Source organism: Podarcis gaigeae (assembly GCF_964106915.1).
Source record: "Podarcis gaigeae genome assembly, chromosome: 15".
In the NCBI taxonomy this organism is placed as follows: domain Eukaryota; kingdom Metazoa; phylum Chordata; class Lepidosauria; order Squamata; family Lacertidae; genus Podarcis; species Podarcis gaigeae.
Window position 1 is genome coordinate 18,163,502 of NC_139692.1, and position 14,499 is coordinate 18,178,000.

The window sequence follows — 14,499 nt, forward strand, 5'->3', positions numbered from 1 at the left end:
TTGAACTGCAGTTCCCATAAGCTTCGGCCAGGATGGCCAGTAGTAAAGGTTGATAGGAGCTGTAGTCTAGCCACATCCAGATTCTGGAGGGTGCTTTAGCACATACCCATCTTAGGTGAGGATGCCAAACTCTGGTATGGATGGCAACCCTTTGGGTGCTCCTTGGTATGCCTGGTACCCTAAACCCCCACCCTATTTTGTTGTGTTCCCTATTGCCCAGTTGGGGCTGGGATGGTAACAGGTTTGCCACTGAAATGTTATAAGGAGCTCCGTACAGATGTACATTTGTTTGGATGGATGGATAGAATCAAACCCCATGACTCCTTCATTCCTACTCTGTGTAATTCATGGAGCAGCAACTCAGCAGCATATGAAGCAGGACAGGATTTTTCCTGTCCTGTTCTGAAGATATTCAAGTGATAAAGTGGGGGATTTGAACCCAAATGCAGCCAAATTGTTGCTTCAACCCCTACTGCAAATTATACTCGAGAAACACCCTCCCCCTCCTCTCTTCTTCGTGGCATATGGTGTCTGTCCTTAAGTTTGCCGTGTGTGTGTGTGTGTGTGAGACTCATTCTATTTCTCATAGTTCAGAAGATTACAGAACAGGCATAACTATGGGATTATCATATCCACTGATAATAGTTGCTAATACCATAACAGCCGTAGCTCCAGATTAATGCTGTCTCCTAACATTCCAGTAACGAACCTGAATTGCAACAAGCAATCACCAAGTGAGATCACACTTGCTGATTAGGTATATAGGTTCTCCGCTCTTACTCATCCCTTTCCACCCTCCACCCCCACAATTTAATGAGTTCCAGTTTGTAGTATGTTAATATGTGTTGAAAAGGTATTTAAAATTAGCCTTTAATATGAATTTCAAGTTCGGCTACCTTCACTCTTGAGAGTTGTTTCCTAACACCGCTGCATTAAGAGAGCTTTTTATTCTCATGTTTCCCAAACTAAGATAGCAAGTGTGTGCATGCTTGTACACACACACACACACACACACACACACACATTTCTGCTGAGATGCTTCCGGGGATGCTTTTGTGTTTCTCCTTTCCCCTGACTGCCTGAAAGACTCAGGCAGAGGAAGAAGCAACATGGCAGTGTGTATATGTGCAGTGCACATACACATACACACTTGGGCTGACTTGTCCAGCATGCATCACATGGCTTTGGGTTTCACCTACATTCTTGGGGGTAAGAACTTATTTGCAAGTGGGGGGCAAGGAGAAAACCAGACATCACCTGCTATTCCACAGGGGACTTGCATGCCTTGTTGGCCCCTTTGTGCTTCCTCCTCCCTTTGATTTTTGAAGACGCCATGCCATTCACTTGTTTATGGACCAGAAACAACTAATTTATTATCTGCACAATTCATTTTGTGCATACTTCCTTACCTGCGTTTTGGTGGGTGGGGAGTGAACAGAACATATTATTCACACCTGAATCGCGCAACTGCTTCATTAGTGCAAAAACAATGAAGAAAACGGGCCCACTCATTTATAAACAATATCCATTTAAATCTTTATTTTAATGCTTGATTTAATAAACACAGTACCAGCAGGCAACTGTGTTAACATTCTCTTTACTGATTATAAAATAGAAGGGGGGGGGGGGAAACGCCTATCCCATCTATTCTCACCCACCCACCCTGTTTGCAGGAAGGTGGGGAAGAGGATAACGGAAAGATCTATACATTTTGGTGGACTTTGTGATGCTGTAGTTATGCTCAGGGCCAGCCTGCCCATGAGGCAAGGGTAGGACACTGCCTCATGCGGCAGGATCCTCAGGGGCAGCAGATCCAGCCTCCAATGAATGCTTTGCTCCCTGCTGCTCCCACTGCCACAGAGGCAGCAATGACTGTGGTGTGCTTCTTGGAGGCCAGATCTGCCACCTCCTCAGCACTCCCCTCATACCACCTCTATGAGGGTCTCTCGATGAATAGGAGATGCTGCCGGTCTACTCCCACCCTCGTTTCCAATGTAGATATTTATTCCCCCCTTCTTCCTGGTTTTGATCTTTACTCACCTCTTCTTCCCTGGTGGGGGTGGGGGTATCAATTTTGTGGTTCGCCTCAGGTGCCAAAATGTCTTGGGCAGGCCCTGGTTATGCTTCAGATTCTCTGCTTTTCCAGACTCTACCGGATTATATTTCATTGATCAATTCAACCCTCTGGCTTTGGATTTCACAAAAAAATAAAAAAATAAAATAAATGACTTAGCTGTGCTGAACACATGCCTGAAAGGAAGGAAAGATGCTCTCTCTGTAATAATACTCTCTGATGCAAGAATCTATTATTCGTGTTGGGTTGCATTTCATTTATTTTCTTTGGAAAACGACCCTCTTCTTTCCCTCTCGGTCTGAAAATCCTGAATCTCCCTTAGTTTGTTTTACTCTATTTTTTGCTAATTATTTTTGGAATAGGGAATGTGGGATTTACATTCAAACAGAGGTCGAAAGCAGGGTGCTACTTTAAAGATGCATTTATAATATGTTTGATCTGTTAGAATTATTGCAGATGGGGATGCATTTACAAAGTGTTCCCTTAATCAAAATTGTAAGTTGAAGAGGACCTTCTATGAGGCAGCTACTGGTCCACCTCTAATCTGTCCAGCAACTATCCCACATGTTCAGTTTCTTGGACGTGTCATGAAAGACAACAACATGCTGAGATCTTTATATATCTGTATGCTGTTTCATTCTAGTCCCACCACGTAACTTGAGGATCGAAGCCCAGAAGGAGACCACAGTGGAAGGAGAAGAAATTGAGCTGAATTGCACATCTTTGGCCAGCAGACCACCCACAGTGATCAGATGGTTTAAAGGCAACAAGGAGCTATTTGGTAGACCCCTTCTCCCTCAATCAACTTAATGGTGTGGTTGTGGTTTTTAGAGATGGTTTTGCTGATAAGCAGGATACTCTCGTGATGATGTGAGAGAATAACTCAAAACAGCAGAAGGGAATCTTTTTCAGCCTGAGAGCTGCATTTCATTATGGGCAACCTTCTGCGGGCTGCATGCCAGAGGTGGGTGGGACCAGAGACAGCAAGTGGGCGGAGCAACAGGTGTGACTCTTACCCCCAAGTAGGTCAGATTCAAACCACGCAAAAGCCAGAGATTCTTATGTTCCCCCCACTCTGCTAACACACATACACCATCTCCATCCTCCAGACAAGCAAGAGGCACTGTCATAGCAAAGGACACATTCCAGCCAGGCAAAATCAGTTCAGAAGGGTGCAGAGCAGTGAATGGTGTGGTCGTTTTATAATGTGGAGTAGCTTTATCAATTGATCTGGAGCACGAGTTGTGGTTTCGTGATAGACCCCTCCTTGACAAGTAAGCCAGGCGTCTCAAATTTTTGGGAAGCCTTTCCGCTTTAATCCCAGGCGTTTCCCTGCTCTCCCTTACCTTTCGCTGCCTGTTGAAATTGGCTTCCCTTTGGCAGGATGCCCCGCACAGGCTGCTTCTGCTTCTGTTTCAGCCCGTTGCTGCTGTATTTTGCTGGGTCTTCAACAGTACCACTGTTTAAATATTTTAATTACTACTTTTAATTATGTAAATCCATGGAGTCACTTTCCCTCTTAATTATTGATGATGGCTTTTGGCAGTGGCATTGGAGGAAGAGGGTGGAGGATTTCTGGCTCCATTGACTTAAGTGTTTGGAAGGCATCCTGGAATTCCTAATCCTCGCTGTCGAGCGCTGTAGATTTTGTGTTTAATATCATGAGCAGGAGATAGGGCCCCCCCTTTAAATCTGGAAGCGAATAAGAGAATAAGAACTCGCAGGCTTCCTTTCCTTGTGATTGACTTGAAAAAGGGCCTTGCCAGCCCTACTCCATTGCAAAACTGTTTGCTTAACTTTGATACCAGCTCTCCTCTTTTCCCTCTGTATCCCTGTATATACCAGATGTGGGAAACCTCTGGCCTTTCAGATGTTTCTGGAATCCAACGCCTATCAGCCCCAGCCAGCATGGCCAATGATCTGGGATGATGGGAGTTCGCCATCTGTGGGATCATAGGTTCCCCACCCCTGCTGTATACGGCAGGTAAACAGCCACTCACCTGGCCACCTTTGCCAACTAAGAATTTCCTCCTTACCACCAGGCAGAGAAGCTGCTTGTTAACTAAAAAACGAGTTGTTTCCCTTTATTTTGTGCAGGTCATCAGTGTGCCACAAATTAATCCAATAAGTATGTAGGTAGGAAAGTAACAATGAAAGGAAGGTGTTGCCACCCTACAAACACCCACAGATTATAGGAATGTGCAGATAAAAACAGAGACAATAAGGTTGCAAAAATATGCCTGTTGGGGGGTTATGAATAGGTCAGCATATGCATAGTTGAACTATTTAAGAATTGCAGAAGTGGAGAGAAGCTCTGGAATAGATAAGCTAAACGAGGCAAGTTGCTACTAGATGAGTACAGATCGCAGAAGTGACTTCAGTTGAAAATGACAACACAAATGCAGTGATGGAGGATGGTCTTTGATGGGTCTAGTCATTTGCCATTTACCTGCTCTTTTTCCTCACCTTTCATGTCCATTATGCAGGTAAAACAGAAGAGGAGCAGTGGTCAGACATGTTTACAGTGACCAGTCGCCTTTCGTTGAAGGTCAAGCGAGAGGATGATGGGGTTGCTGTTGTCTGTCAGGTAGACCATCCTGCCGTCAAAGACTTGCAGACCAAGTACTACCTAGATGTAATGTGTGAGTACCAGAGTCACAACCTTCCCCTCCCCCTTGCCCCACACATGGACGCGGCTTGACCAAAGCGATTGATTAGACAATTATGGTTTGTTGTAGCATGCAAAAGCATTTTATCTGATTTGATTAAATGAGAGGTTTAAAGTATTGAATTTGGGTTTAGGGCTTTCTTTCCCTGCTCTTTTTGAAGACAAACTATTTCTCATCGTCTGTTCTTGTGCTATTACTGCAGAGCTGCCTCAAGACATGTGAACTAAGCATTTAAATATTAACATGGAAGTGTGTCAAGGTTTATTATTATTATTACAAAAAACAAACAAACACATGTATCAATGCTGTCTACAAAGACATGGAATCCTAGAACAAATTGGAGTGCCGGTAGAGTCAGTGGGTCTAACCATCAGAATAGGAGAACAAGACGATAGAGTATATAAGGAGAATTGAAAAATGCATGTAGAGTATATGAAAAATTACAGCAAGCAGGTTAAAACGTTAGCAGGATTAGAATAAATTCAGCAGTATAAAATACGTGGAAAAGAGAAAGTATGGTGGGACTGCAATATGCAGGAAAAAATGGAAAGCTAGAAGGAAACTATGGAAAGGTGGAAGGGAAGTCAAAGTTTAAATAATTTATAAAATAATGTTATAGTGAATTGGGGAAAAAATGTATTGATGAAAAATATAATTATTTAAAAAATGGAGCGCCAGTAGAGTCTAGTGACTACTGCTCAATTCCGCACACTTCCTCATCTACTCTAGAAGCTGTGAGGCAGAAACCCCTGTGTTTAGCTCTTACCTCGGCCATGAACTACCCAGGTGACATTTAGGTAAGCCATTCTGGTTCTGGTTATAAGCTGTTTCAAGCGTTGTGCAGCAGCAAGTACAAGTTAGCAACCAAATTATGCTGGAGTGGGACCAGCTGTCACTCCATCTGACAAGATGAATATGTCTCCCTTTTTAGGAGCTCCACAAAACTCCACTTTTGGAAGCTTTGGGTATGTCAATCCTGCCCTATCTTACGGGGCTATCGTAGGGATTGTTGATAGCGTATGTGCCGTTATGTAAGAATTGTTACTACAGGATGCTTTAAAGTAGATCCCACTGGCTGGATTGTTGATTTGCTTAAGCTGTGTCTTTCAGTTTCAGTAAGAGCACTAGAGGTCTCTTACCGTTCCTGGGTGCCTGGGTGTTTGTTTCTTATGCTGAAAAAATGCTGCAAATTGTGGCAGAAATGGCTGGCCTCTTTCTGGGATGGGAAGGGACCCATGCAGTGTGACATCATTCATTTGAAAACAAGGAAGAGCAGCAACCTGGCATCAGTCCCCCAGTACCTCTTCATGTTCACAGAGGAGCAGAAATGAAGCAGGGCGATCAGGAGATGGTGATTCAAAACGTCTTTTGTATATGCAGCTCAACCATAACATTACACAAAGAAGCCCCCGTGTTAATTTATTTCTTCTACTTCATTATGTTGTTCCATTATGAGCATTCTGCTTACAATTTTCATATCGCCCAAAAGTATTGGGGGAGTAATGTCCCCATAATGGGAAAACAAAAACCATCAGATACTGCCTAAATTGGCAGATTGTAGCTGTCTTGCTACTGTGCTAATGTGTAATTCATTTATGCAAACTTAATGTCCATTAACATTTCTTGTAGAGCTCCATTAGCTTTAATAATGCATTAGCACCTTTGTTAGGTCTGATCAAAAAAGCTTAACCACACACACACACAGAGAGACAGACGCATGTACAGGCTCACGCAGGCAAAAAAAGGGAGATGAGCAAAGTTGCTTGAACTGTTGCAAGGTTGCCTGCTTGCTTAGGAACAAGGCTGGTCAGTTTTGTGAACGAATGTTATGACAAACCAGCTGCCGCAGGTGACAGCTTTTGGGTGCCACTGAGGCACCCAAGGGAGATATATGTATATAGATGTGATGCAAGCGACCAGAAGGGTGGGCAGAGAAGGTATGTGACTGAAGCATCTACCAATGGAGCATGTTCTGCCAGTTTCTGACACGACAAGAGACATTGACTCCCAATTCAGTCTGTTTAGAATCCCTGGTCTTATAGTAACTCATGATGATGTAGGTTTTGTTCATGTAAGCCTATCCAGACACATAAATGTTGGTGTATTTTTAATCTTTTTCACTGTTAATTTTAATTATTATTTTTAATATTTTGAATTGCTTTAGCGGTTTTATGCTGATGATTTTAACATCTCTTGTAAACCTCTTAAAGATCTCAGGTATATAGAGTTGGTTAAACAGATCTTTTAAATTAAGATTTCTATACCACTTCTTATTTGCAGAAGGCAGTACCAAAGTGGTTCACGCAACAATAATAAAACACAACAAATCCAAACAAAATAAGCGTCAAAATGAATCCTATTAAAGAAAGCCTGGATGAACAAGTATGTCTTCTGTTGGTGGTGAAACCTATGCCCAGAGGGTGGCATATGCCACTTGCATTTTCTGACTGCGGGATTAGAATATATTTGGCACCCCTGTTACTGAGGAAAGTGTGATCTTGGAGCATAGCAATACATTCTCTTGTTTTCTTTTTCATAACCGACACTAAGCTGCAAGCCTTGGCTTAGGTTTCCCATTCCTTTGGTACCGCCAGTGCAATGGGGCTACAGAAGAAATTGCACAGCCCACTCATCTGCTGCCTGATGTCCAGATTGCAGCAGCCTTTTGAGTCCACGCCATGCCTTTCAGAGAAATAGCACTTGTAAAATCAGGTGTAATTGTCTTACGCTCTCAATAGCTTTTTGGACTCGCAATCAGAACAAAGTATAGCCCTCCCAATCACCGTCTCAAGCACACCAGCTGACCGTTCTGTTAGCTTGCAGGCAGGCAGCGGCCTGAAGTGGTGCCGAGCGAGGGGTACCTAAGCATTGGCATCTCAGTGGTGTATCAGAGGCCACATCTCCTCCAATAAGCCTCCCTGGAGAGGATGAGGAGAGGCAGTCCTTGAAGAAGGGGGGGGATGCTAAAGAACCGGGACGTTACCCGCCGCTTCACAGTTCACGCATGACCTGACCCGGCCATTCCCTTTCCAGCACCTGCCGCTGTGATCAAGAGAGCCGCGCCAATGAATGCACAGTCACAGCGAACGATTTTCTCACTTTGGTGTACTTAGTATGAGATGGAATTTCAGCAGGAAGTGGCTTGTAATAAAAAAGAAGGTATTAGCAGGAAAAATTCAAATTATCTACAGAGGTATTTCAAGGCAGTGAGCTAATTATTGTTTGCTCAAAGTCCTGAATATGCAGACACGCTAACGTTTCTACAAAAGAGAGGCGGGGGAGGGGGGAAAGCTAAATCGGGAAGAGACCTTTATTATGGCAACATAGCAAATTTGGCTCCCGTTTTTGGAGTCTCTTCCCTCTGCCCACCCCCCGGCTTAGAAACCATGAAGAACACTTAGCAAGACCTGTAAGGAGAGTACTAAGTTAAAGTCTAGAGTCAGATGCAACAGCAGAGCATCCTTTTCTTAATGAGAAAGAGCAGAGGCCAGCCTTAGGCTCATCCCTCCCCCCCCCCTTCCAGTGCATTATGGGGAGGAGAAAAGAAGCTTCCATTTGGAGTTTGCAACAATATGGCAGATGTTTGTTCTCACCCTACCATGGTTCTCCAACCAGGATAAATTGCAGACTGGAAGTGGAAGCTTGCAGTCTTCTCCCTTGTATATGAAGGAAATGGGAGGAAGGAGCATGCCAGCCCAAGTTTCATGCCTACTCATTCTCAAAACAGCTATCGAATCATCAGGATACGTTGCCTTGAGTCACAGAGAACTGGTGCCTTCCAACATGTCTTGTCGTATCTGCAAAATGCTGCACTGCCACCTGGCCTCAAAGCAGTGGCCTTTGATTCCTGCAGCTACAGAGGGCCACACAATGAACAGGGACTTGTGGTTTGATTCTTAGCTTGTACCTCTCCAACTTTGCTATAATTTCAGGAATGCCTGTTTAGTGTTGAGAGACAAATAAGCCACATATTAACTCTTCTATGCAGGGTAAATTCCAGGCATCAGAGAAAAATCTACTGTGAGGGCAATGGTCAAACAAAGCAGGATAAGAAGAGGGAGGAAAGTATAGTTATGTGCTGAATTTGGAGTGCCTTTGCAAGCCAGTCAGGATGTTTCTAACTCATATGCACATTTGGGAGCAAAGTGGGGGAGGAGAAGGGAACTTTAAATTGGTACAGTAAACCTTTCCTTAGATGACTGAGCTTTGTGTCTGCCACAGCCCCTTGAATGTGGTAATCGCAGTGTTTGCAAGGAGAGATTTTGTCCGCATACCTGCCTAGCTATTGTTCTCCACCCGTCAGTAATTCCATTAGAAGCTGAGCCTCCTGCAGCGCAATTTCACTTTGTTGGAAGTTAGCATGCGAGATCTCCGCCTGACAAGTCTGACCTATTTAACTTAAGGTTTTATGAGCATTTCATTTAAGCTGAGCTTTTCGTGCGGCTGCTCAACTGAAATTATGGATTTGGGCTTTGTTTTGTTATTCGCATCGATGCCACTGTGAGAACTTTGAGAACTTAGCGAGTGGTTTCATTGGCTGTTTCAATGAATGGCTGCCTAGTGGAAACCAAAAGTTGGCTAAACATGCCCACTCCAGGCTGGGTGGTGGGTTGCTGGAACATGGTGCATGCATGCCTGTGAAACTGAAGACAAATGTCTCTCACCTGCATATTCAGAAGCCTAGGAGCATCTGGTGCCTCTGAATTATTATTATTATTATTATTATTATTATTATTATTATTATCCTTAACTAATTATGACTAGGATGTGGGAGGCGGGACACTGGCTTGAAAACAATCCTGAAGACAGTTTTCTGTATGCCCCTTAGAGGAAACCTGTGAGCTAAATGAATAGACCTGCAGTCATTTTCAATCTCCTCTTGCTCTCTTGTCTGGAAGCTGTTAAAATATGCCCTTCTCAGCAGCAAAGTGTCTGGATGTTTGTGGTTCTCTTCTTTTGTCACGAGTTGCTTCACATAGAAGGAGAAGTGGGATGCACATTTTTTTAAAAAAAATGTACCAAGACTGTCCATACCCCATGAACAAGCCCCATCAAAGTCTGAGAATTGCACAGGTCGATGGTTCCCATCCAGTTCATCCGGACTTGTGCTGAAGATGTTCCTAGTTGAGTAGGCATGCCTTGTCTCCCTGGTTTTGACCTCTGATGCTCCCAGGTAGGACCTCGGTCACACATTCCTAAACGTGACTATCTTGCCATGATTATGCATGGTACTTTCCTATGGTGGAAAAGTCCTCAGAAATCTTGTGTTGAGGAAGATGCTTCCAAAGGACACCCGAGATGTGCAGGATCTTATCTGTCACCAAGCACCCTGTAATGTGAAATGGAATATCGCCTTAATACCAGGAGAACAAAGCTGAAACTGATGTGTGTCTGCTGGAAGGGCACATAGCCGTAGCTGCCTTTGCACTTGGGTGGCAGTCACAAGCCAGTTAGTTATGCCATGGGATTGGACTGGTGCAGCATATTGAAGAGATGGTTTGCCCCCAATGGTGGCTGATCCACTGTATACTCACAACTCCTTATGTTGCTTGAGAAGGAAGCTGTGGGTAAATGTAATTTTAAAAAAGGAAATGGAGCATCAAAATACATTAAGGCATCATTAAGGGCTTGAGCTAAACAAACAGGAGAAGGGGAAAGCTCAGTCTTGCATGCTGTGTATGTGTGTGTCTGTGTGTAATCCCCTTCCCTTGCCTTTAGTACCTTCCTCCTTCCTTTGTTATGTAACACTAAGGGGAAGGCAGACAGGCACAGCTGAATTTTTAAGCCCCAGGAGAAGTAATGCAGAGTTAAGTCATAATTAATGGAACACAGATATTTATAATGTCTACATGCATGTTTATAAAAATATATACCCAGGGAAGCTGCTGTAACCTCTGTTTGTTGTTCATAACCAAGAGAATTCCCTGTGCTCAATTATGTTTAACAAAAAAAAACAAAAAAGAGAAAGAAATAGAGGGAGGAAGGAGGCTAGCCATATGCGGGTACCTCGTGCTTTAATAATCTGTTTGCTTCTGGTGAGTGCAAATATTAATTGCAATAGTATGCAGTGAAGTGATTAACATCAATATAATTTATCATCTGGAGATTTCTGAACATAAATAAATGAGTTGTTTTGTTCAGCGAGGTGTTGACCCTTTCAGAATATGTGATTTAAAGGGGTTTTATATTATTATTACTATTATTGTAAATATGAAAGGCACTACGATCAGCCGAGTGTTCAGTTATTTGATTTTCTGGAGCATTAGCCACTCTTGTTTGTGACATTTCCCAGTTGGGTGCTCGTTTGCGAGCTCATTAATAAGGCTTTCTCTGAGGAATGTTGCTGCAAATGAAGAACAGTATAGCAGAGTCTGGCCCTGTGAGCATAACTCCCAGTCACAGCGAGTGTGCTGTTAAAGGGTTTAAAATGGGAAATAATTACACCCTGGCCTAAACCCAGAGGCCCCTGTTCTTTGCTGTGAATAAAAAGGCAAGCTTTTGTGCTTTGGAACAAAAAGAAAGAAAGAAAAAAGAAAGAAACCTAATATTTTGGTGCAATCCTTTTTCGGTACCAAAATGGATTCTTTCATGATTTGGGCCTCTTCCTTTGTTGGCTGGGCTTGGTTTCCCCCCACCCCCTTCTCTCAGCTGTGTTACACCAAACTGTAATGCAAAGTATAATTGGTAGCAAAAGCCTGTAAGATTTATAGTTCCTAACAGACTGTTTTAACAAGAACAACCAAACAAAAAGAGAGAACATGAAAACTCATTCTGTACATAGCGATTCAGGATTTACACTTTTTTCATCTTGAAACATGTATCACTGTGCGAGTGAATAAGAAAACGGTGCAATTGTGTAAGAGGAATGTGGTGCTTCCCATTATTATTAACCTGAATAATAATGCCAAGTTAGATTATTTTTACTTCCTTTCTCACTCACCCACTGCAGCTGCAGCCTGTTGTTCATTCTAGGTCTGAACTGGAAGCGGCACTAGCCCAAAGCATACCTCTGCGTCAAGTGGTTGCAGGGAGCAATCCCTGGCCAGCCACAGAGGACTTATCTCATGGCTCAAGTGACTACTTGAGTTGCTTGTGTAGTCTGGCTGTCCTTCCTTGGGAGGTTCCATCCTAGGTTGGCACAGCTTCCTCGGCCACCAAGGAAATGGCACAACCCAGGAAAAGGGCTGTAGCTCAGGGGCAGAACATCTTGCATGCGGAAGGTCTCAAGTTTAATCCCTGGCTTTCCCAAGTAGGACTGAGTCTGTCCCCATCTGAAATCCTGGAGAGCCATTACCAGTCGGTTTGGGCCATCAGGTATCTGTTGCAAGCACCACATGGCACTTGAACCTCAGAATAAGCAATCCAGCTGCCCGGATAGGATGAGAGGTCAGCCATGGTTCTATTTCCTGAGCAACTGCTGCACTGTAGTCCTTGCTTCCAAATGAATTTGTTACCTCTCATTGCTAAGTGACTTGCTGTGAGTGTTGTGGAGTGTTGGACATAGCATCCTGGGACAAGCAAGGTGCCTTGGGGCCCCATAGATTACTCTGAGATCCCATAGGTTGCTATGGGATCCTTGGCCTGCTAACATTCCATAAAAATCCACAAGATCCACAGTTGAGTCTTTAGGTTCCACTGATTTCAGGGGGGCATTTGCGAGCCTGTCTTCTCTGGGTTGTTCCACTTCCCAACGCTGAGTGCATTAGAAATTGTGCCGTTTCAGAAAAGCAGGCAGGCAACTTGCTCATAACAGTGAAAGAAATGTCCTTAACTGGGTTCCGAGGGCAGCCAGAACTGCAAGGCTGCCCACCGTCCGACATGCCTCCCGAGATGTCATCAGATTCCACACATGCCTTCTATTTCAGTAGGCTGCCATATTTCCTTACAGTATTGTACAGGCCTATGCAGCTGCATGGACATTGAAAAAAAGGCTGCACTGAGGCAGAGGCAAGAGAGAGACACAGAGAAAGCCGTGATGGGGGATAGAGGCTTAGAGGAGATAGAGGTGTGGTGCGTTCCTCTGGCCATCTATTGGAAGACGTGTTTCTGCAGCTTAGCCCACAGCAATACAGTCAGCTGCCCCCTAGCTGTACATGGGTTATTCACTGTGTCCCTTCTCCCACCCAAACAAAGCCTCTGGGAAGGAGAATATCCACTGAAGCAATTTTGATGGAGTGACGTGTGCCATGGGTTGTTCAATAATATGGGGCAAGGACTAAATCAGGAAATCACAGTGGCTTCACCCCTTTCTGTAAAGAAACTTTTAAGGTGCAATTCAAACTCCCCTTACGTGGGAGTAAGCCCCATTTAATTCAGTAAGACTTGCTTCTTGGTAGGATTGTGCTGTAATTCACTAAAACCCATTTTCTCTGCCTAAAAAGCAGTAGTGATATTCAGTTTTCCTGATGTATCCTCATAGGAAAAACATCGGAAGTGCCCTTCTATTGAGTCAGACCGTTGGTTCACCTAGTCCAGTAATGGGGGTCTGGGAAAATATTTTCTCTGTGGCCTTCCGTAATTGTTGAGTGCCCTCCCCATAGAGCTGTGTCTAGCTAGACTCTATCACTGCCATTATTCAGCTTCCATTGTATGCTGAAGATGATCCTTTTTACCCTGGCATTGGAAATTTGTTGTATTTTTATGGGACCAATCTCTTCTGTTCTGGTTGACCTGCGCTGCACTGCTTTTGTTTGGAATTGCTTGGCTTGGTTTTAATTGCATGAATATATTTGTTGTAATCCACTCTAGGACCTTATGTTGAAAGGTAAGAAATCTTATAAATAAACAATATTGCCTGCGCTGACTGGCAGCCACTGTCTTCTGCTTTAGACAGGATCTCTCCTAACCCTACCTGGAGATGCTGGGCACTGAATCTGGGACCTTTTACAGGTGCTTTAACCCTGAGCTATGGTGTTTCTGCTTTCGATTCCATTTATCACTCTTTCCCCTTGCCTTCCCCCAATGGTCTTGGTTTTCTTAGTACTGTTCTTCCTTGGTTTCCCTCTTATTTTTTGAACTGTAGTTACCTTGTATTGGTTAATGGTTCTCCCCCCCCCCCTTCTTTCCCCAATTGGGGTTCCACGAGTTTCAGCGTTGGACCCTTTGCTTCTCATTCCCATTCCTTTATGGTCTCTTATTCACTCCTTTGGTATGTTGCCATGTCTATGCTGATGATATTCAGTTATTCTTTACTATCTCTGATCTGTCGTCTTGTTTAAATCTTTGATCTTGTCTTGCTATTTCTTCACAGCTGTCTGCTTGTTCTTTAAAGCTAAATCTTTCAAGGACAAAATTTCTTCTTCTTTTTTTTCCTCTGGACTTTTCCCTTCCCGTCTGTTTTTGTCAATGATGCAACTATTTTTCTTTCCTTTCAAATCAAAGATATTGCTCCTCTTTTTTTCCCCTTCTGCGATTCCATCTTTAGCCAAGCCTTTTCAAGCCTTTTTCAGTTGTCTGATATTGATAAGATCCTCCCCCCCCCCCCGTTATTTCTGCCCATTGTTCCATCTGTGTTCTCATTTTGCCCAGATTGGATGATTGTAAGACTCCTTAGGTAGTCTTCCCATTTTAAGCTTCTTGTTTCTTAATTTGATTTTTTTCTTCCCCTGCCCCATCTTATTTATTTTTTTCGACATGCAAATACGATCATGCATCTCTGCTTATGATGTTGCCTTTTTTCCCTTTTCACATTCAATTTAAGATTATGTTACTTCCCTCTAGCGCCTTTCATTTCTGATTTCTCTGTAGTCTCTTTTG

At 43.5% G+C, this 14,499-nt stretch overlaps 1 protein-coding gene across 8 annotated transcripts in view; it reads left to right on the forward strand.

Annotated features, from left to right (window-relative positions):
* Positions 1-14,499, forward strand: part of CADM1 (cell adhesion molecule 1) — a 592,123-nt gene that overhangs the window by 227,808 nt on the left and 349,816 nt on the right. For all 8 annotated transcript variants that reach the window (XM_083714062.1, XM_083714063.1, XM_083714056.1 and 5 more), the window contains exons 4-5: positions 2,718-2,855; positions 4,561-4,716. In XM_083714062.1, the coding sequence (XP_083570188.1) occupies positions 2,718-2,855; positions 4,561-4,716 (294 nt within the window). The remainder of the gene's footprint in view (positions 1-2,717; positions 2,856-4,560; positions 4,717-14,499) is intronic.